Source organism: Carcharhinus amblyrhynchos, chromosome 6 (genome assembly GCF_965287045.1).
Source record: "Carcharhinus amblyrhynchos chromosome 6, sCarAmb.v2.hapA, whole genome shotgun sequence".
NCBI classification, from domain to species: Eukaryota; Metazoa; Chordata; class Chondrichthyes; order Carcharhiniformes; family Carcharhinidae; genus Carcharhinus; species Carcharhinus amblyrhynchos.
This window is the reverse complement of record NC_137329.1, coordinates 74,909,807-74,933,585: the sequence shown is the minus strand read 5'-3', so window position 1 is coordinate 74,933,585 and position 23,779 is coordinate 74,909,807. Positions and strand designations below refer to the sequence as shown.

The window sequence follows — 23,779 nt, the reverse complement described above, 5'->3', positions numbered from 1 at the left end:
TTCAATGCAGGAGGAGGCCATTCAGCTATTGCATTTATGCTGGATCACTTGAGGAATAACTCAGTTAATGCCACTGCCCTCCTGCAACGATTTTTTTTTCTGTGGGATGTCCTGAAATCATGAAAGATGCTGTATAAAAGCAAGGCTTTCTTTGTCGTTTTAAAAAGAACATTACAGGATGTTTCAGAGGTAGCAGCAAGGAAGAATGATGAAGAAAGATGTCAAGAGGCTCACCAACAGCTTGATCAAAGAAGTGAATTTTTAAAGATCAGAGGGAATCAGTTAGGGAAGGACTTAAAAAGATAGGAATGAGATTTTCTGAAAACTCTGAAGCCTTGCCATCACTAGTGGGCTGAGGGAAGGTGGCATACACATGATGCCAGCGTCAATGTCCTCCATGCACTGTAATGTTACCATTGTCTTCTGTTCTCCTGTGTTCTTTTCTGGATAAGTTCAAGCAGGGCGGCACCGTGGCACAGTGGCAGGGCGGCACGATAGCAAAGTGGTTAGCACTGCTGCTTCACAGCTCCAGGGTCCTGGGTTCGATTCACGGCTTGGGTCACTGTTGGTGTGGAATTTGCACATTCTCCTCGTGTCTGCGTGGGTTTCCTCCAGGTACTCCGGTTTCCTCCCACAGTCCAAAGATGTGTGGGTTAGGTTGATTCGCCATGCTAAGAAATTGCCCCTTAGTGTCCAGGGATGCGTAGGTTAGAGGGATTAGTGGGTATAATATGTAGGGATATGGAGGTAGGGCCTGGGTGGGATTGTGTTCAGTGCAGACTCGATGGGCCAAAGGGCCTCTTTCTGCACTGTAGGGTTCTATGATCTATGATCTAATGAACTGCAGGTTTCTCTCACCAAAGAGCAATTAAACACCATTTCACCTGTTATGACCAAGAAAGAGGTGAACTGGCACCCCTCTATCCAACCTCAGTGGTTGATGACAACAAAGTTCCAATTTTTTTTGCAGATTTATCTTTTCCACGTCAGAATTTATTTAAGTATTTAAGATGTGTGCCTTAAGGAGCCAAATCAAACCATGTTTTCTTGAATCAAAGGAAGAGCAAACTCATTAAACACTAAACCAGAGAAAAATAATAAAAACACAATATCAAACATTTGGCCCTCATGCAGTCATTAGGACCCACACAATAAAAATAAGGACAGTTAGAGTCCAATGTAAAAAAGGTAAAATACATGGTTAAGTATCTTTTGGTTATCCTTGAAGGGGAGAATTTAAACTTCTCAGCTGATTTAGCCGAGTTGCTTTACTGAATGCATTAGAGGCAAAAAAATGTTGCACTTATTTCAAGCTCTCAGATTGCTATTTGGTGTCTGGCAAAGTTGGTTTCTTGAACTAGGCAATGTGCTTATTCCAAAAGACAGAGGAGAGGGCAAGTAGTCCTTAGCTTGTTTTGTCTGCTGAAGGCTTTCTGAACACCTGTGTCACTTGCAATCTCGCTCAAATGGTTGGGCAGCCTTGCTTCGAAATATTTCGTCCATTGTGTATTTCCAAGTCAGCTGAAAGTCGAAAAGTAATATTTTCAAAAATAAATGGGCATAGCCAAGTTACACACCTGAGGCACTTTCCTACTAGAAGAATCCAAGCAATGGGCTAAAAAGTGCCCAGATTAACAAGTGCCCAGTTGAACAACAAAATCATCCTCTAAACACTCATAGCCCCACAGCTCTTCACGCGGATGTGTATTTCTTCATGTGGATAAATTGGTCTATCTGGCCACATATTTAGAAAAACGAGGCACTTCATTGAAATAACAACAGAAAATGCTGGGAATACTCAGTAGGTCAGGCAGCATCGGTGCCAAGAGAAACAGAGCTGGGATTTCAAGTTGATGATCTCTTGTCAAATCCAGAAAAAACGAGATACAGCAAGTTTTAACCAAATGCACAGATTCAGGCAAAAAATCTGTAATAGCGTCGAAGGTCGGAGAGATGATGGTTTAAGGTGGTTATGGGATAAGTAAAAAAAAGCTAGGTCTAGGGGACATGTAAACAGGAATAACAAAATCATAACCAACGATGCTTACAAAGAAAATGGGGCAGTGGCTATAATCTGAAATTGCTGAACACAGAGTGGAGTTCAAAGAGCTTTAAAGTGTCTCATGGAAAGATGAAATGCTAATCTTCAAAATTATACTGCTTCATTATAAGAATTTAGGAGGCTGAAGACAGTCAGGCCGGGAATTAAAATGTCAAGCAACTAAGAGCTCTGGTCACTCTTGCAGACTAAATGGAAGGTATTCCACACATGCTCCTTTAATCTGTGTTTGGTCTTCCAATGCCCAGCAGCAAATACAGTAAACCTAATCGAAAGAAAGACAAAGCAGAGCGAGAGCTAAAGGGCTTTGGCTCAACGCGCTTAAGCAAAAAGGGCGAGGCAAGGGAGGATAAATTCTTAGTTTGTTAAAAGATTACACTAAGTAATTAGGGATGGAGGGTCATGTGATGTGCTGTTCTTGTATGATGTGGGAGCTGGTTGACCCCAATGTGGTTCCCAGTGAGCATGTCTGCAGTAAGCGTTGGTTGCTTGATGACCTCTGGCTCAAGGTTGACGAGTTGAATCGTGCTGGGACTCAAGTCAGACACAATGGACTTGAGGAAGAGTTCTTAGAATGCTGTTGGGACAGTTTCCTCGAACAGTATGTTACAGAACCTACGCGGAGCGGGTTATCTTGGATCTGGTCCTGTGTAATGAGACTTGTGAAATTAAAAATCTTGTGAGGGATCCTCTTGGAATGAGTGATCACAATATGGTTGAATTTCTAACACAGATGGAGGGTGAGAAAGTAGGGTCCCAAACCAGTGTCCTCTGCTTGAACAGAGGGGAATATGATAGGATGAGGGCGGAATTGGCTAATGTAGACTGGAAGCTCAGATTAGTTGGTAGGACAGCTGAGCAACAGTGGAGGATTTTTAAGGAGATTTTTCTCAATACTCGGCAAAAATATATTCTGGTGATAAAGAAGGAATGTAAAAAAAGGGATAACCAGCCATGGATAAGTAAGGAAGTGAAGGGGAGTATTAAATTAAAAACTGATGCGTACAGAGTGGCCAAAACTAGTAGGGAAATAGAGGATTGAGAAAGCTTTAAAAAACAACAAAGAACTACTAAGAAAGCGATAAAGAAAGGAAAGATAGATTATGAAACTAAACTAGCACAAAATATAAAAACTGATAGTATAAGTTTTTACAAATATATAAAAAGGAAAAGCGTGGCTAAAGTAAACGTTGGACCCCTAGAAGATGAGAAGGGGGATTTAATAATGGGAAACAAGGAAATGGCTAAGGCCTTAAACAAGTTTTTTGTGTCGGTCTTCATGGTAGAGGACACAAATAGCTTACCGAAAATTGACAGCCGTGGGACTGTAGGGGGTGAGGGCCTTAAAACGATTTCTATTACTAAAGAGGTAGTGCTTGGTAGGCTAATGGGACTAAAAGTAGTCAAGTCCCCGGGCCCGGATGGAATGCATCCCAGGGTACAAAAAGAAATGGCAGAAGTAATAGCAGATGCGTTAGTTGTAATTTACCAAAATTTGCTGGACTCTGGGAAGGTGCCAGCTGATTGGCGTCACATTAGCTGTTTTCCGCTGTTTAAAAAAGGCGGTAGACAAAAGGCGGGGAACTACAGGCCGGTTAGCTTAACGTCCATAGTTGGGAAAATGCTGGAATCCATCATTAAAGAAGAAATAGCAGGATAGCTGGAAAAGAATGGTTCAGACAAGCAGACGCAGCATGAATTCATGAAAGTCATGTTTGACGAATTTACTAGATTTTTATGAAGATGTAACGAGTGTGGTTGACAGAGGGGAACTGGTGGATGTGGTGTTTTTAGATTTCCAGAAGGCGTTCGATAAGGTGCCTCACAAAAGGTTGCTGCAAAATATTAAGGTATACGGAGTTGGGGGTAAAGTGTTAGCGTGGATTGAGGATTGGCTATCTAACAAGAAGCAGAGAGTTGGAATAAATGGGTGCTTTTCCAGATGGCAGTTGGTGACTACTGGCATGCCACAGGGATTGGTGCTGGGGCCTCAACTGTTTACCATATACATAGACGACCTGGAGGAGGGTAACGAGTGTAGGGTAACAAAGTTTGCTGATGACACAAAGATGAGTGGGAAAGCGAATTGCGTGGTGGACGTGCAAAGTCTGCAGAGAGATTTGGATAGGCTAAGTGAGTGGGCGAGGATCTGGCAGATGGAGTATAACATTGGCAAGTGTGAGGTTATCCACTTTGGAAGGAATAATAGTAAAATGGACGATTATTTAAATGGTGAAAAATTACAACATGCTGCTGTGCAGATGGACCTGGGGTCCTTGAACATGAATCGCAAAAAGTCAGTTTGCAAATGCAGCAGGTGATCAAGAAGGCAAATGGAATATTGGCCTTTATCACAAGGGGGATGGAGTATAAAAGCAGGGAGGTCTTGCTGCAATTGCACAAGGTACTGGTGAGGCCGCAACTAGAGTACTTTTTGCAATTTTGGTCCCCTTGTTTGCGAAAGAATATATTGGCCTTGGAGGGAGTGCAGAGAAGATTCAACAGGTTGATACCAGGGATGAGGGGGCTGGCTTATGAGGAGAGATTGAGTAGATTGGGCCTGTACTCACTGGAGTTTAGTAGGCTGAGGGGGGATCTTATAGAGACCTATAAGATAATGAAGGGGCTAGACAGGGTAGAGGCAGAGAGATTCCTTCCACTTAGAAAGGAAACAAGAACTAGAGGGCACAGCCTCAATAAGGGGGAGTCAGTTTAGAACAGAGTTGAGGAGGAACTTCCTCTCTCAGGGGGTAGTGAATCTTTGGAATTCTCTGCCCATTGAAGCAGTGGTGGCTACCTTGTTAAATGTGTTTAAGTCACAGGTAGATAGATTTCTGATCAGAAAGGGAATTAAGGGTTATGGGGAGCAGGTAGGCAAGTGGAACTGAACCACTATCAGATCAGCCATGATCTTAATGAATGATGGGGCAGGCTCAAGGGGCTAGATGGCCTACTCCTGCTCCTATTTCTTAGGTTCTTACAAGAAAATCGCTGTTTCATCATAAAGTAGTGTTTGGTACCCTGGACAGTGGTCGGGGAAAGGAGGGAAATGAAGAGGTATTGCAACTCCTGAGCTTGCACAGTAAGGTGCCATTGCAAGTGGAATGGTGTTGGGAGTGACTGAAGAGAGGAACCAGGGTGACAAAGAGAGAACAATTCATTTGGAATGCTGAAAGAGTTGGAGAGAAGATAATACATTAGCATCACATCAGAAGAGACAGAAGAAATGACAGAGAATGAGCTGTTGAATGTGGAAACTGGTGGTATGGAAGGTAAGGACAAGGGGAATATGGTGGAAAGGAGCGAGACAGTACAGAAAAAGAGACAGACACATTTGAGGGTCCTGTAAACCACAGTGGAGCGAAATGTTCAACTGAGGAAAAAGGACGAAATAGCAGAAGTATTGGCATGGAAGGTGATACCATCAGAACAGACACGACAAAAATGGAGAAATTGGGACAATGCACAAGGTCCTTACAGGAGTATAGACACGGTAGCTGTGGGTGTAAGTGTGTTATATTAGTTACTGGCTGTCAGCCTAGCCCCAGAGAAGGAGATGGAGAAGTCATGGAAGAGAAGAGTTGTAAGTGCTTCAAAAGGTTAGTCATGGCACAAATCGATTCCTGCCTGCCAGACTGCCTGGATCCGTTACAGTTCACCCATCGCCGCAACAGGCCCACAGCAGACACCATCTCCCTGGCCTTACATTCAACCCTGGAACAAGTAGGTAACAGAGGCATGAATGTCAGACTCCTATTCATAGACTATAGTTCAGCCTTTAACACCATTATTCCTATAAGACTCATGTGCAAACTTCATGGCCTGGGGCTCAACTCCTCTCTCTGCAACTGGATCCTAGACTTCCTAATCCACAGAATGCAGTCAGTAAGGACAGGCAACAGCACCTCCTCCACGATCATCCTCACCACCGGTGCTCCACAAGGGTGTGACCTCAGCCCCTTGCTATATTCCTTATACACCTCTGACTTTATGGCCAAAATCCCATCCATTATTAAGTTTGTTGATGACACCACTATAGTGGGTCAAATCTCAAACAATGATGAGACAGAGTAAAGGAAAGAGATAGAGAATCTGGTGAACTGATACAATGACAATAATCTCTCCCTCAATGTCAACAAAATGAAGGAGATAATCATCGACAGTGCAGTGGAGGATATGCCCGTCTACATCATTGGAGCAAAGTAGAAAGGGCCGAGAGCTTCAAATTTTTAGGTGTCCAGAACACCAACATGTCCTGGTCCCTCCATGTGGACACCATAGTTAAGAAAGCCCACCAATGCCTCTACTTTCTCAGGAGACTAAGGAAATTTGGCATATCTATTACAACTCTCACCAACTTCTACTGATGCACCATAGAAAGCATTCTTTTTGGTTGTTTCACAGCTCAGTAACCTGCTCTGTCCAAGATCACAATAAACTACGAAGGGTCATGAATGAAGCCCAGCCTCCCAACCATTTATACCAAATACACTTCCCGCTGCCTTGGAAAAGCAGCCAGCATAATCAAGGACCCCATGCGCTCTGGAAATACTCTCTTCCACTTTCTTCCATTGGGCAAAAGATACAAAAGTCTGAGGACACATACCAAATGGCTCAAAACAATTTCATCCTGCATCAGACTCGGTCACTGTCTGGGTGGAGTTTGCACATTCTTCTTGCTTCTATGTGGGCTTTCTCCAGGTGCTAGGGCTTCCTCCCACAGTTCAAAGTTGTTAGGTTGATTGGCTATACTAAATTGCCCCTTAGTGTCAGGGGAATTAGCAGGGTAAATACGTGGGGCTACTGGGATAGGGGCTGGGTGGGATTGTGGTCAGTACAGACTCAATGGGCTGAATGGCCTCCTTCTGCGTTGTAGGGATTCTATAATAAGATGGAATGCTTGAAATAATGCTGTTTGATAGAGCACAGCAGCATTAGGAAGCAGTGGATGAGGCCACAGCAGGAAGGGTTTTTGTCCTCACAATGAGCAGGAGAGGGGAATGGGAGGGGAGCATTAAAATTTTGAAAATCTGAAACCTGACTCCAACCTGTTCCAAACAAGCTCATAGTGGAGGATGGAAGACCAACCCATTCTTCAGAGGCAGCTCAGTTATTTAAATACATTAAGAAGGTGATGTGCAGTTAGCATTGATAGATATGGACTCGTGCTCGGAAAGCCTGGATTGAGTAGCTGCCTTTCCATCATATGGGTTGTTTTCTCTGGGGCAGGTTTTTCAGCCAATTAGGACAGCTGTATTGCTGAAAAAGGTGTATATCTCTGGTGTTCAGCCAACTAGTGTGCTTTTTACGATTGGCCAGTGAATATACTTTTATTGTTCAGCTAATCAGTACGGCTAAAGGTGCTTATTTCTGTTAAAATTTGACATTTCTTTTGCTGTGGACAGAATGAGTGCTGCACAGAATGCCTGTGTTCCCTGCTCTATTCAAGGCTTATTTTTTAAAACATAGGCTAAAGGAATACTCTGCCTATTTAACTGTCAGAACCTTTGCATATTCATGGGATAAAAATTTCCTCTTAAGCTGAAATATATCTCACATTGCTCTTTTTTGTTCTGTTAGCGTTGCATAATATTTTAGCAACAACTTCAAGTTGGGGCAAATGGGAAGGGCTGAACTGCATGTGTAAGTCACAATATATTATTTGATTAGTGTTGTTACTGGTAACATTGTGGAATTATTAAAACATTCCAACATTACTAATGGCTTCTAATGAAGAGTCCATTAAACCCTCTTCTAGGATCCTTCTTATACTCACTTCCATTCAGTTGGAGAACCACCTTTCACTGATATCACGGCATGGTGATACAGTGGTTCGCACTGCTGCCTCACAGCTCCAGGGATCGATTCCTGCTTGGTTCACTGTCTGCGTGGAGTTTTTTTTTAAACATTCTCCTGTATGGGTTTCCTCCCACAGTACAAAGGTGTGAGGGTTAGGTGAATTGGCCATGCTAAATTGCCCCTTAGTGTCAGTGGGACTAGCTAGGGTAAATGCATGGGGTTATGAGAATAGCGTCAAGTGGGATTGTGGGTGGTGCAGACTCAATGGGCATTCAGTCTCAATCAGACTGAATAGCCTCCTTCAGCACTATAGGATTCTATGATTCAATGTGCATGCCACAAGTGCAGATGATTTTTTCATCGTCTTTATCAAACCCTGTATGAAACTCAGTACAGCCTAAACAAGCAACACTACATTTCTGACACCCAATTTAGCCTGTGGACAAGGATTTTGGATTAGCGATAAGAGCAGTCACCAAGTCATGTTTACCTAGAATCAAATATGGTAACAGCACAGGAGGCCGCCGACCGCCATGTCTGTGCTACGACTGCTTTCGGATTCAAATAAGCATTCAAAGGAAAGTTGGTTGGCACTATCACATAAGGAGTTTCCAATCTGTTTAAAAACACTGGACAACCAAATGGATTTGGTCGAGTTTAACTGGGTGGGGTTACCAGGAATTTGAATCCTTCATTGGATTTTGTTTTGTTGGATACTTTTATCCAAGATAAATTATCTATAATGAAGCGAAACTTTTCATCGCAACATACAAGCTTTTTTTTTAAAGAATAACTGTGAATACCTGTAAAATATTCAAAGCAGTCTTGCTGAAGGACTTCATACAGAACACCAAGAAGTTGCCACATATTAGGAGATATTACTTGGCACGTTAAGCTATACGCTAGGGACAGAACCTCTTCATAGAATTCTGGAGCAGGAAGAAAGCAGGAATTATTGCTAAGAAACCTCATACAAAGGAAGAATTATTACATGTTAATTTAACTGCCGATAAATTAATACAATATCAGAATAAAAACATAGCAAGATTATAGACCATTTTATTGAAGCACTACAAAAGGAATTTCATAAGCGGCCCAACAATCACTTAACATTGAGGTGTCAGACAAGCGCAAAATATTGAGGGATGACAGAATATACTAAGTAGTCAAATTAATATTGCGAGCCATAGCTCGGTGACAGTCTTCTTGTTTCACGCATAGTCACATAATTTATACTGGCACAATGGAATGCTGCATCATCTGAGGTGCCATCTTTCAAATAAGATGCTAAACTAAGACTCTATCTGCTCTCGCAGGTGGATGCAAAAGATCACATGATGTTATTTCAAAGAGCAAGGAAGTTTTCTCAACTTCCTGGCCATCATTTATTCTTCAAACAACATCCACTAAAGACAGATCCTCTGATTATTTATCTCGTTGCTGCCTATGGGATCATGCCATGGACAAATGATTTGTTGTGTTTTTCTACCTTATTACAGTGGAATTACTTCAATAACTGGTTCATTAGACGTAAAATACTTTGGCACACTGAGTTTCTACACAAAAGCCGCAAGACTCTGTTTCAAGTCATTCCACTTTAACTGAATCATTAAATGGGGCCCCTATTCACACCGGAGTGTTGGGGGTTTTGTTGCAAAATCGTTTCACGTCACGTCTGACAAAGGAGAGCGACTCAATTGGTGCAGTTTTGGAGCGGCCTCTGTCACTCCTTCTCATCAGCAACCCTCCAAATCTTCCTTTCACTGCCAACCATTTAGTTTGTGGCTCATCCTCTGCAAGCTATAGGTGTTCTTCCTGCCTTTCCCCAGAACCCTCACACACAGCAAGGTTTCAGGACAGGGAAGTGGCAAGGCGCAGGAGCAGAAGATTCAACAAAAGGAAGGGTCCTATGCAACCAAGAGGATCAGTGGCCATATGTGTGGTGAGTGGAAGGTTTCGCAAGCAAGGAGAGTCGGTGAGCCGGAGTTAAGTAAAAGTTAGCATCTCAATTTTATTTTTTAAAAAAATTATATCATTTTAAATGTTACTGAATTTACCAATGTAGGAATTTAGAAATGTAAAGTATTTCAACTTATAGGGTTCAATTTTTATTTTTATTTTCTGATGAGAAAAGTCCACAGAACCCATATCAGTTCTTCCGTTGGTTTTAACGGAAAATCTGATTCATTTGATGTTATTTCACTTGCACTTTTCAGGAACACAACTGTACTTTAAGAAAGGATTTACGGTGCAAGCTCTTTGTTAAATATTCAGTTAGGTTTTCTCATGCTGACAGTTAAAAAATGTTAACATTTGTATAATCTTATCAGGGCCCAATTGCTCTTTAAATAATAGAAGTTCAAACAACAGTGTTTTGACTGTACCTATTACGTGTTTCTGAAGTACTAGTCCAATGACCTGCAAACAGATGCCCTCGAGCTGTAGTGTAATCTGGAGGATGGGGTGGAAACGGAAGAGGAAAAAGATGCGTACTGTTACTGTGGGAGCAACAGGTAACAATCTAGATGATCAAGCAACAGAAAGATCCATTTACCACATAGCAGCAGAGGTTTGCCCTCCTTTTATGTCCATTTGAAAAACCCACAACTCTTCAAAGATAGGGTCCACATTTCTCAGCATTAAGGGTATAAGGAAGTAGTTGGTTGTAGCATCGGGCCTTGGATGGGCTCTTTAAGTCTGCTGTACTACCCAGCACTAGCTAACTGATGAAACTTGCTGGAATATCATAATTACAGCACATCTTTTTAGAAGTTACCAAGCAAGCAATGTAGTACCACATTGAGCAATAAGGACTGAGCAAAATAACTGGAGCTAAAAGAAATTCATGAAAACCATGAAATAAACCAATTGTTCAATGTCAGTAAGTCAAAGAAAAGGTTAGTGTTGAGGAAAAGGACCATTTGACTTAGCAAACCTCCTCACTCAATAAAACACAGAAAAGCTTTTCCTTTTAACTTTAGATTTATTTCTCCATTTTGAGAGGTCCTTTCTGTTCGACACAGAGCTGGGGCGGCACGGTAGCACAGTGGTTAACACTGCTGCTTCACAGCTCCAGGGACCTGGGTTTGATTCCCGGCTCAGGTCACTGTCTGTGTGGAGTTTGCACATTCTCCCCATGTCTGTGTGGGTTTCCTCCAGGTGTTCCGGTTTCCTCCCACAATCCAAAGATGTGCAGGTTAGGTTGATTGGCCATGCTAAAATTGCCCCTTAGCGTCCCGAGATGCTTAGGTTAGAGGGATTAGCAGGTAAAATATGTAGGGATATGGGGGTACGGCCTGGGTGGGATTGTGTTTGGTGAAGACTTGATGGGCCAAAGGGCCTCTTTCTGCACTGTACGGTTCTATGATTCTATGAAAGCTGAGTAAGTGGGCTGACCTGGACCACCAGCAGGTTTGTAATGCCTTACAAGTGCCTTGGGATGGTCAATACCACCCTGTAGAAGCAATGTAATGTGCCAAATAAGTGAATCGAGGTCAAATGGCTGGGATGCAGTGGGGCCAAAGTTGAGCAAGGCAAAGTTGACTGAACATAGTGTGGCACGCAAAGCAAGTAAAAAGAATTAACACCAGAAAGATATCTGCTTCAGAACTGTGATAGTATCATGTAGTGAACCCAATCACATTTCTGTCTCAAAGACAAGCTGGAAGGCTAGTAATGTGTTTAAAACTGCTTTTATTTGGCTATTAAGCAGTTTGTTGTGTGAAGAAAACAGGACCGGCTTTGAAATGACAACCTCTGCCTGTGGATGCTTGATCACCAGGCAGTGAAAAACACCCAAATCTTTGCCCTCCTGGGAATAAAGCTGTTGGAGATTCTTCCAAACAAAATCTCATTCAGTGAAGCATAGCTTTCCGCAAGGTTTGTACCTATAACTTCAAATCTACCTACTTGTCTAATTGTACACACATTTTAATTCCCACAAATTAACTTGATCCCAATGCTCCACTCGTGTTTCCTTGTGCACTTTACCCATTCACCTTCAACATTCTTTACTGATTTCTCGATTTTTCCAAATTTCCCTCTCTTCTGTGTTCTCTTCAGCCACTCAGAATTACGTTATCAGATTTCTCTCATGCAGTTACTCAAGGCTCAACATTTCCTTTCCCCACCAAAAAGGGTCACTCATTGTGTTCCACCTGCTCCAAGCAAGAACACTGTCCACCACTTTCACTACACACAAGAAACATACCAAATTAACAATGCCAATGGCCACATCCTTTTTCCAGTGCACACAAATTACATTTGTGTAATTTTCACAACATAATGAATTGCAGTGTCTCGAGAGTAATGCTTTCAGCCAAATAAAACAGTTACTGACCTCCTTGTGAGCCTCCACCACAGTCAAAATGGTGTCTATAGTGTTCAGGATACCCATAGCCATCACTGTCTTGTCCTCTATTTCTTCATATGCGTCACTTTGGAGTACTTTGCTGAAAGTCATGGCCTGAGAAGGAAAACAAAAAACCTCATATTTGTACACTTCTGTCTGGAAGCTTGCAAGCACGAAAATTATTTCACAAAAGCTTCATCCTGCACACACAATGCACAAAACATATTGATGACAGATAAGAGGGAATGCTAATAGCAGAAATATCCAAAGCATTAGGAAATCAGTGTAAACGCAGGAGACGATCCTCTCCTTTTAGGACGGCACTTGGTCTGAACAAGGTTGCTGTCCTTAATTATCATTCCAGCCATTCACTAGTTACAATATAATGAAAATCATGAGCACTGATACCAATATGAGATTGCAAGAGAATAGTAGATGCAGTGTACATTCCAGCTATACGTAATATTGTGTGATGTCCAATTCCTCTTGGCTGGGAAAGTTTTGTGTCTCTTACTCATTTCAAATTCTTCCCCAGCCTCTCTCCTTCTGGTCTCTATAACCTTCTTCAGTTCCACAACCCTGCTCTCCCCAATCTAGGCTTCTTGTGCAACCTCATTTCTTTTATCCAACCATTATTGTTCATACTCAGCCAGGTCAGGCATGAATGATGGTGGGATAGATTTGAAGGCCAAATGGCCTACTGATCTTCCAATTCTTATGTAACTTGAGTTTTTTAAAGGGGTAATCAAGAAGTTAGACGAGAGCAGTGCAGTTGATGTTGTCTACACGAACTTTAGCAAGGTCTTTGACAAGGTACCACATGATAGGTTGTTGCATAAGGTTAAATCTCACAGGATCCAGGGTGAGGTATCTAAATGGATACAAAATTGGCTTCGAGGGTGGTTGTAGAGGGTTGTTTTTCAAACTGGAGGCCTGTGACCAGCAGTGTGCCTCAGGGATCAGTGCTGGGTCCACTGTTATTTGTCATTTATAGTAACGATTTGGATGAGAATATAGGAGGCATGTTACTAAGTTTGCAGATGACACCAAGATTTGTGGCATAGTAGATAGTGAAGAAAGTTATCTCCAATTGCAATGGGATCTTGATCAATTGGGCCAGTGGACTGACGAATGACAGATGGAGTTTAATTTAGATAAATGGGAGGTGATGCATTTTGGTAGACTGAACCAGGGCAGGACTTACTCAGTTAATAGTAGGGTGTTGGGGAGAGTTACAGAACAAAGGTCTAGGGGTACACGTTCATAGCTCCTTGAAAGTGGAGTCACAGGCGGAGCGTGGTGAAGAAGACATTCAGCATGCTTGGTTTCATTGGTCAGAACACTGAATACAGGAGTTGGGACATCTTGTTGAAGTTGTACAAGACATTGGTGAGGCCACATTTGGAGTACTGTGTGCAGTTCTGGTCACCCTATTATAGAAAGGATATTATTAAACTAGAATATGTGCGGAAAAGATTTACTAGAATGCTATCGGGACTTGATGGATTGAGTTTAAGGAGAGGCTGGATAGACTGGGACTTTTTCCTCTGGAGCGCAGGAGGCCTAGGAATGATCTTATAGAGGTCTATAAAATAATGAGGGGCAAGATCAGCTAGATAGTCAACATCTTTTCCCGAAGGTAGAGGAGTCTAAAACTAGAGTACATCGGTTTAAGGTGAGGGGAGAAAGATACAAAAGTGCCCAGAGGGGCAATTTTTTCACACAGAGGGCGTTGAGTGCCTGGAACAAGCTACCAGAGGTGGTAGTAGAGGCGAGTACAATTTTGTCCTTTAAAAAGCATTTAGACAGTTACATGGGTAAGATGGGTATAGAGGGATATGGCCAAATGTGGGCAACTCCCTACTTATCTACCCTCTCCTTCCTCCTTTACAACACTAATTAAAACTTAACCCTTTTTTAAAGCAAGCTTTTGATTAACAATTCTAACATCTTCTGCTTTGGCCAGTGTCAACTTCTGTCTAATTAGGGTCTGCCTCAGGACATCTTAGAATGTTAAGGATGCTATTATAAAAGCAAAATGCTGTTTTCCAAATGCAACAGAATATGGGTGGAAGTGTTATAATGGCAATATATTTAAGTAAGGTTTAAAAAGTGATAAAGGAATCCCTCTAAGTACCATATAAAGCTAACTCAACACTTTCCTGGAGATTGGCATCCTAAGAAATGACAAACATCTGGCCAGCCGATGCAAGGTTTGAACTGACATCTCAGCTATAATTTAGCATAGGTCAGATTATATAAACTCAGCAGCATGCACTTCTAAGTCCAATTCCACAGTAAACTGTACTCCACTCTGTTCAACTGCTACATCCATTCAGGGGGCCACAAAACCACAAATTAAGTTGATAGCTCCAGTTTATTTATTAGTGTCACAAGTAGGCATACATTAAACTGCAATGGAGTCATTGTGAAAACCCCTAGTTGTCACACTCCAGCACCTGTCCAGATACATTGAGGGAGAATTTAGCATGGCCAATTCACCTAACCGCATGTTTTTTGGACTGCGGGAGAAAACCAGAGCATCCAGAGGAAACCCACGCAGACACAGGGAGAATGTGCAGACTCCAATAGGAAGTGACCCAAGCCGGGAATTGAACCACAATCAATGTGTGCTGTGAGGCACCAGTGCTAACCACTGTGCCACTGTGATTAGCAAAACAGAAAATTCTTTGATAATTATTTCTGTGAAGCATCGTGGGACATTTTATTTCTTAAGATACTATAAATGCATCTTGTTTTTAAAGTTACAAACAGCTTTTCAAGATTGCAAAGTTCATTACTCAAAATATTAAACTCAAAGTTACTCTGTACAGCTAGAATTGTTTAAAGTGCTTAATTCAGTTGTTTGAGCTCACACCTTGGATTTTAAATTTGTGGATTCAAAGCCCACTCCAGAGACATGAGCACCTAAGATAAAGGCAAAATACTGCAGATGCTGGAATCTGAAACAAAAATGCAAAATACTGGAAAATCTCAGTAGGTCTGACAGCATCTGTGGAGGGAGAATAGAGCCAACGTTTTGAGTCAGGATGACCCTTCGTCAGAGGACCTAATCTCAGCTAACACATTAGTGCCATACTAATGGAGTGTTGTATTGTCAAGATGCCTTCCTTTGGATGAGGCTCTGCAGCCCTGTCTGCCTGTTTATGTAGACAAGAGCACAAAATCTAGAATCAGGAGGCTGATTCTGTGCCAGCCTGCCGAATGAGCACATTTTCCCAGTGTCATTCCCCTACTTTCTCCCTATAACCCAGCACATCCTTCCTTTACAGGTAACAATCCAATTACCTCCTGAATGTCTCAATACAAGAGATTCGAATAGTAGTATTAGAAATAAGAGAGCAGTATGTCCAAGCCAACATTTCCCCTCTAACCAACACCACCAAGGAATTATCTGATTATTTGACTATTTTGTTTGTGGAATCTTGATATGCAGAAATTGGCTTATATCATTAATGACTCTTAGAAAATTGCTTTGAGACATCATGAGAATGTGGAAGGTGTTATACAAATGTGAATTCTTCTCTGTACCATTTTGTGCAATAATTGCCATCAGATGACTAGATATTAAATAATCTTTATAGGTTACTTTTAATTTAACACAGTAATTATAACTGTTCATAACATAGCCGTATTGCCAGAAAATTTAAAAAATTACTTTGTTAAATGTTATGCTATAGAAACTCTTAGTTGGGAGACTGAAATAATCTTGATTGTTGGCCTCATCACAGCTGATATCAATGTTTTAACTCAAACTATTTAAATGAAAGGTAAGCCTTTCTCTTACTGGCAAAAGTTCACATTTTTCATCATTCAGAGATACATGATTTTATAATGTGCAAACGCTGCAAATCACATACACTACCACTTTGATCCACAACACTCAAGCGGCAGTATAATAAGAACACAGCTTAAAAATGATCAGTCTCACACTTTGATGAGCAACAGATAGCCTAATACTATTTAAAATCAAATCCCAAGCAAACAAAAAGTCTCACAACACCAGGTTAAAGTCCAAGAGGTTTATTCGGAATCACAAACTTACAGAGCGCTGCTCCTTCATCAGGCGATTCAACTCACCTTTTGGACTTTATCAGACCTGTTGGACTTTAACCTGGTGTTGTGAGACTTCTTACTGTGCCCACCCCAGTCCTATGCTGGCATCTCCACATCATGCCAAGGAAACAAGGTAGAATGCGCTTAAATAAATTTCGAATGAAACAAGGTAGGGTTCACTTAAATCAAATCCCAAGAAAACAAGGTAGAGATAGGGTGCTTACTAATTTTGGAAGGAGAAATTCAGAGAAAAGTTAGAGAATCAGAGTTAATAAAAAGAAAAACGATAACGATGGGGGAATATCTCAGTTACTTGCCTTACATACACTTCACTCATGAAGCAGGGGACACTTGCAAACTGCATCCACGATGGAGGCAACGGAATTCAAAATAATCTTAAACAAAACTTAATATTTATGTTGCACCTTTCACAATCTCTGGATATCCCCAAGTCTTTACAGTCAATTAAATACTTCTGAAGTGTCATCATTGTTTAGTACACAGCAATAAGATAATGGTCATTTGCTTGAGGGATAAATATTGATCAAGGCATTGCGCTAAAGTCTCTAACTTTTCTTTGGAATAGTGCCAATCATTTGCATCTACTTGAGGAGGGAAAAGGGTTTTTCACTTTATTGCCAAAACATGGTACTTCTCTTGGTAGCACTGAACTAAGAGTGTCAGGCAAAATTATCTCTGGATTGAGAGGTGAACATGATGTGGGTAGGTGTTGTCAGACTTTTCATTGAGAGGTGAACCCATGGCCTCCAGACTCAGAGGTCAGTGTGCTAACAATGAGCCAAGGTAGAACATTACTGTGCACTTCAAATTGCTCAATTAAAGGGTCAAGTTACAGAGCTGCCAACACTGTTAATAGATCTAGATCTCTGATATGTACTTACTAAATGCTGTGTCATATCAACAGCAATAGTGGTCATCTCCTCACTGTATTCACATATCATCTTCTGAATGACATTGGTGAGGTCATCATTCTCGGTTTCTCGCACAACATGGAGCAGCTCCTGCATTACTGGCCTAACCGATGGCTTTATGTATTCCTTAGCTGGAGAGAAAATATCAACGTGTTAGCTGCAAAGTATTTTCTTAGTTTCTTATCTCTTCATTTCCCTTGCTCTAAATATCTAGACCTACTGTATCTCTTTCCTATTGGGCCAACCTTGTTGCTGTAATCCTCCATTGCCTCAGCAATCATTACACTCCGCAACTTGTGAGATAAGCTATGCTGTCCCTTATTAATGATTTATTTTCTTCCTCCACAGTAAACTCAACTGAAAGTACTATTGACTTTTGGAATAGTTGTGTGATTTAAGAGCAGAGAGATTTCAATACTTATTCATATGAACAGCAGCCTGTTAAAGATGCACTCCCAAGTTGTATGAACAAACGGAGGTGTTTCCAATTTAGAGCCTGCAGGACAGTAGGTTTAAGGAGGCCGCTGTCGGATCTACATCATTAGCTCCTTACTGATAAGAGGTATAACACCTCTGAAATTAAACATCCAAGAGGACCAGAAATATTGTGATTTCTGCTCAGCTCTCTATCTGATTAACTGCTATTACTGATGTACCTAGAAGGTGAAAACTGACCCAATTCCCCCAGTATAATGCGTTTAAGCAACCAGATTACTGCCCAAGACTTGCCTGCTCTCCAAAGACCCCATCAGCACATGCAAGGGCCAGCACGAGATCAGGAGTCAAGAAAATCAGCACTATTCCTCGTAATGCCATTCAGTTCCAATTTGGCATGCCAAGTAGCATAGGAAATATTAAGTCTCAGTGCTGGTGATAGTGAGAAGAGAAAGCAAGAGAACAGAGGCCTTTGCATTACCATATTTTGTTATCTGCCAGTTAAATAGAGTAATAGTAGCGACTGTCTTCCTCTGTCTAATCATAAAGTACTCTGCACTGGGCATGTAAATGGACTAAAAGAAAGTGTGTTCATTTAGGTTTTAGTAACAGCAATCAATATCATCATTCTGACCCAGAACCAATTCCATCAGTGCTTCTGGTGCAATAGTATAACAAAACTGTAATAACACCCATTCAAGGTACCAACATTTATTTTATAGAGTTAACTGGTGATTGTCTCATTTAAGAAAAGTTCTAATACCAATTTTTATTTAGCTACTAAAACATTTTAATGTATCCTGGTTTACTCAAATCTAAATACTTGGGTCGAGGATCAGAGAGGCTTATCCCTGTGTCACACGACACACAATGGTAACCAGCCCAAACAACTGCAAGGACTACAAGTAGCATTTCTTGAGCACAAGATGTCCAAAGATATGTGGGTTAGGTTGATTGGCCATGCTAAAATTGCCCTTAGTGTGCTGAGATGCGTAGGTTAGAGGGATTAGTGGATAAATATGTAAAGATATGGGGGTAGGGCCTGGGTGGGATTGTGGTCAGTGCAGACTCGATGGGTTGAATGGCCTCTTTCTGTACTGTAGGGTTTCTACGATTCTATGAAGATCTCCCTTTGCCTCACCTTGATCTTGGTTACTTATAAGTGTCTGCAGAGCTATGGCAGCTTCTACTTTGACTGGCATCTCTTTATCTTCAATTAAGCTCTTCTTTGTCAACTCAACTGCATTTCTTAAGTTGAGATCATTTGTGAACTTCAGATTGCAAAATGAATGAAGAACCCAACAAGCCTAAAAACAAAGTCAGAAGCAGGAAAATAATCAGTCTTATTTGAAATGGGTGATTGTGCATTTTAAAAGAAAAAAAAATGTTAGAATAGATTTTGTCCATTTTTGGGCTACATGCATGTCACTTCAAGTGGCTGAAGAAGAATCCAACAATTACAAGTCTCTCTTCACAATAGTGGCTGCACCTTTCCAAAACAGTCTGAGAAAATTTCATATGGTTACTTCAATTGACTCAACCACAGTTCATCAATCTTAAGAATGAAAAAGGCGAAACGCTTTTTCAAAAAAAAGCTTTTCAAAGCTGATCAGGTGGTGATGCATCTTCACCTCAACAGAGATGAATTGCTGTACTTAAGAGAAAGTGAGTCTTCAGTAGTTTCAAATACTCTTCCGGTTTTTTTTTGAACAGAGTTTCTAAACCATGGAGACAATGTGGATAGTGGAATTCGCCCAGAAAATTTAAACTTTTATTAAGTATTTAAATTGACATCTTAGACCAGGCTGATCCAACTCAAATCAACATGGATGAGTGTGTTCAGTTGCAAATCTCTTAAAGACCCTTAATGCTTCAAAGGCGCACTGCAAAATACAGTATATCAAACAATTTGCAGTGTGTGAAGGAATTTTCAATGCTGTTTAAGAGTACAAGGATGGGAGATGAACAGTTAAATCAGATGATCTGGTCTGGTATACACCTTTTTAAACAATGGTGCTGTTTATTGTTGGGGTGCTCCTTCTCAAAGAGGACAGTTCAAAAGCATGATACATTAAACTGCCTCTGTTAACTGATAATTTTCACCATCATCTGCGTCAGCAACAAAAGACAAAAGAAGTGCTTATACATATGGGTTACTCTAACAAATGAAAAGTCAATGCACAAACAAATGAAAAGTCAATGCACAAACAAATGAAAGCACAGTCGTAGTCATGGAGTTATACGAAGATTGGCATACAATGGCCAATTAATGTTTTAAAGTTTATTTATTAGTGTCACAAATAGGCTTACATTAACACTGCAATGAAGTTATGAAAATCCCCTAGCCACCACACTCCCCCACCTGTTTGGCCCATGCACCTAACCAGCATGTCTTTCGGATTGTGGGAGGAAACCGAAGCATCTGGGGGAAACGCACACAGACAATAGGGAAAGCATCCACACAGACAGTGACCCAAGCCAGGAATCGAACCCAGGTCCCTAGCGCTGTGAGGCAGCAGTGCTATTCACTGTGCCAATTTTAAGTAAGTTATATTGTTGCCAGCCAAAAAAGGATAATATTGAAAAACACAAGTTATTTCCTGAAAAATACATTGATACTTGAACCACTTAACCAAAGGTCTGGCATTGATTGAGGAAAATATGGCAGCCTGACAGCTATCAGGCTAAGGATAAATCTATAAACTAATTGATGAAATTAAAGTTCAAAGAGAAAGCTTAGAGTAAGAAGAAAATGAAATCTTAAAGAACTGAACTATTTTCAGATGATTACAAATGAATGCACACAGTTACAAAAGAGCACCCTCAGGTTACTCCACTCAATGACAACACTTTGTTTAAAAAAGATCTATAGATCCAAACTGCACAGGGCAAAACACTTGGGTTTGATTCCCAGTGTGTAGTGATTTCAGACAGGATGACTACTGCAGTACTGCAATATTTATTTTGTGTCTCTGAACTAGACAATGGGACGACAGTGGGATGAAAAGGCAAGCTGACCTTGCTCTCATATACATCTCTCACAGCAGCAATCGATGGATAGTGATTTAATGCTTCCTGATCGCTACCTGGCAGCTTCTGCTCGAAAAGGTGCATCCAAGGACAAAATCAGAATATGCTATTTAGCCTTCTATGGTCAAAATGCCTGCTAACAACTGAAATATAGGTGAAAGGCCACTTGAGCAAGTTGCTGGATAATACTGATGCTCACAGCCCAAGTCTTCTAACAGGAATCAGCCCATTAAGCTGAGGAACAGAGAAACTTGGAGTAAAAAGGAATTTTAGACCAAGATTCACTGAAAACCTCAAACGATATTAACATCTTTATCAAGAGCAGAATTTCCAGCATTGAACTAAATACGAAAAGTTACAAACTGGCTCAAAATTAGAAATTCAAATATATCTTCTGCCTTACAGATGACAATAAAATTAAAATATTGTTTATAAATAAAGGCATTTACATAGAAATATTAACAAATGTGAGCACTGCATTATCTTGTACAATATTAGTATTATAGAACTGAGTCTGTAAGACACTAAGTTTTCTGAGGCTGTTGTTGGAGCTACATCATTTGCTGCTTTCAGAAAAGAAACTGAATTGAAAATATAAATAGAAATATCCAAGTACAAGTAAAATTGAAGTTAAAAGTTTAGTTACTTTTAAACTCCTATTCAGCTCTCTATCAGTTCACTGTCCTCCTAGACAACTAGGAGAAGCAGATATATTAGTGATGTATTTGTAAAGTGAAAACTGGCCCAATTCCTCCAGCATAAATGTTTGAAACACCCACAATACTATCCAGTACTTTGGAGCTAAACTAGTTGTCTAGTAAAAGTTGTAAAGTTGTCTAGGGAGCTCCCTAGACAACTTGACAAATAAAACACCACCTGGTGTGGCACTGAATTGTGACAGATGAGAAAGGAGTCAGATTTGACCCTTGGCCTCTGCTGAGATCACTGGTCTCAGATGGACTGACAGCTAAGCTTGGCCTCAACTGCTCAATTTATGAATACAACAACAGTCACTTGAGCCAGGGAGTAAATCTAGTTATTCACTCTACACATCATTGAGTATGATTTTATTTCAGCAAAGAAACATTACCGAAAAGGAAACAGAACAAAATATAATGCTTATAATCTGTGTGTGGTGGCCTTCCTTCTTGTAAGACAATGTGATAGTGGTAATCAACTTTGTCTTAAGCATTGCCTGCGGTGGCTCAGGAGCCCTATTCTAGCAAGGCAGTCTCTGCTGCATTTGCTACAGAGGAAGACAATGGGCTTTGAAGATACATAGATCACTGGCTTCCTCTTTCTCTTGGCCCTCTTCCCAGCTAGCTGAGGTTTTCAGTTCTGTTGCCTTTTTTAATGATGTAGAGGTGCTGGCGTTGGACTGGGGTAAACACAGTAAGAAGTCTCACACTACCAGGTTAAAGTCCAACCAGTTTATTTGATAGTAATCCCACAAGCTTTCGGAAAGGTGTTCCTTCGTCAGGTGTGTGTAAGGTTCTGATCAGAAAAGGGCAAATAAAGTCACACACAGTTTACAGAATACTGATGAGAATGCAAGTCTTTACAGCTAATCTGCTTTTCAAGTCTTAAAACGCAGACAATGTGAGTGGAGATAGTATTAGCAGAGGTTAAAGAGATGTGTATTGTCTCCAAACAGGACAGTAAGTGAGATGTTGCAAGCCCAGGCAAGTCATGGGGGTTACAGATAGTGCGATGTGAACCCAAGATCCCGGTTGAGGCCGTCCTCATGTGTGCGGAACTTGGCTGTCAGTCTCTGCTCAGTGACCCTGCGCTGTCGTGTATCGTGAAGGCCTTCTTGGAGAACGCTCACCCGAAGATCAGAGACCGAATGCCCGTGACTTCAGCGGTCATGGGCATTCAGTAGCACAGTGGTTAGCACTGCTGCTTCACAGTTCCAGGGTCTTGGGTTCGATTCCCAGCTCGGGTCACTGTCTGTGTGGAGTTTGCACATTCTCTGCATGTCTGCGTGGGTTTCCTCCGGGTACTCTGGTTTCCTCCCACAGTCCAAAGATGTGTGAATCAGGTTGATTGGTTATGCTAAGAAATTTCCCCTTAGTCTCCATGGATGTGTAGGTTAGAGGGATTAGTGGGTATAATATGTACAGATATGGGGGTAAGGCCTGGGTGGGATTGTGTTCAGTGCAGGCTCAATGGGCCGAAGGGCCTCTTTCTGCACTGTATGTGTTCTATGTTTTATGTCACGGGCATTCGGTCTTAAGGAAGGATGCCTACCATTCCATTCCAGTCTAGCTTATATGTGACTTCACTTGCACATCAACATCAATGTGGATGATTCTTAAACGTCCTCTGAAGTGAATCAGCAAGTAATTTAGTGGTATCAAAGAACCAACGTTAGTTCAAGTAAAGTCCAGCACCATTTTTTTTTAAAGAAAATCATTGATTGGTTATAGCACAGGAGGAAATTATTCAAACCCTGTGTGTCCATGCTGGCTCTGCAAGAGCAATTTACCTAGTTCCACCCCCCTGGCTTTTCCCCATAGCCCTGAAAATATTCACTCTTCAGAGAATTTCCAATTCCCTTTTGAAAGTCATAAGTGACTCTGCCTCCACCAGAACTTAACCATATTTTGTAAAGAAAATTTTTCCTCATGTGTCTTTGGTTCTTTTACCATTCACCTTAAACTAACGTCTTTTGGTTCTTGACCTTTCCACCAATGGGAACAGTTTCTTGCCATCTGCTATGTCCTGACTGTTCATCATTTTGAAATCCTCTTGTCCTGGTCTTTTCTTTTTGAAGGAGAGTAACCTTAAGCTTCTCCAATCTATCTATATAACTACAGTCCCTCATGCTCATAAATCCTTCCTGTACGCTCTCTCCTGCTTCCACATCTTCCTAATGCCTAGTATCCAGAATTAGATATAATATTCCAGGTGATGTCAGACCAATATTTTATACAGATTTATAGAAACCATAGAAAATTTACAGCTCAGAAACAGGCCTTTTGGCCCTTCTTGTCTGTGCCGAACCATTTTTAGTCTAGTCCCACTGACCTGCACTTGGACCATATCCCTCCACACCCCTCTCATCCATGTACCTGTCCAAGGTTTTCTTAAATG

General features: G+C 41.1%; 1 protein-coding gene across 2 annotated transcripts in view; it reads right to left on the bottom strand.

The window, feature by feature from the left end:
• ipo8 (importin 8) overlaps positions 1 to 23,779 on the bottom strand; it is a 111,078-nt gene that overhangs the window by 17,758 nt on the left and 69,541 nt on the right. For both annotated transcript variants that reach the window (XM_080190682.1, XM_080190683.1), the window contains 5 exons: positions 18,795 to 18,960; positions 17,189 to 17,349; positions 12,198 to 12,323; positions 10,243 to 10,309; positions 8,662 to 8,787 (listed from right to left, as the gene is read on the bottom strand). In XM_080190682.1, the coding sequence (XP_080046808.1) occupies positions 8,662 to 8,787; positions 10,243 to 10,309; positions 12,198 to 12,323; positions 17,189 to 17,349; positions 18,795 to 18,960 (646 nt within the window). The remainder of the gene's footprint in view (positions 1 to 8,661; positions 8,788 to 10,242; positions 10,310 to 12,197; positions 12,324 to 17,188; positions 17,350 to 18,794; positions 18,961 to 23,779) is intronic.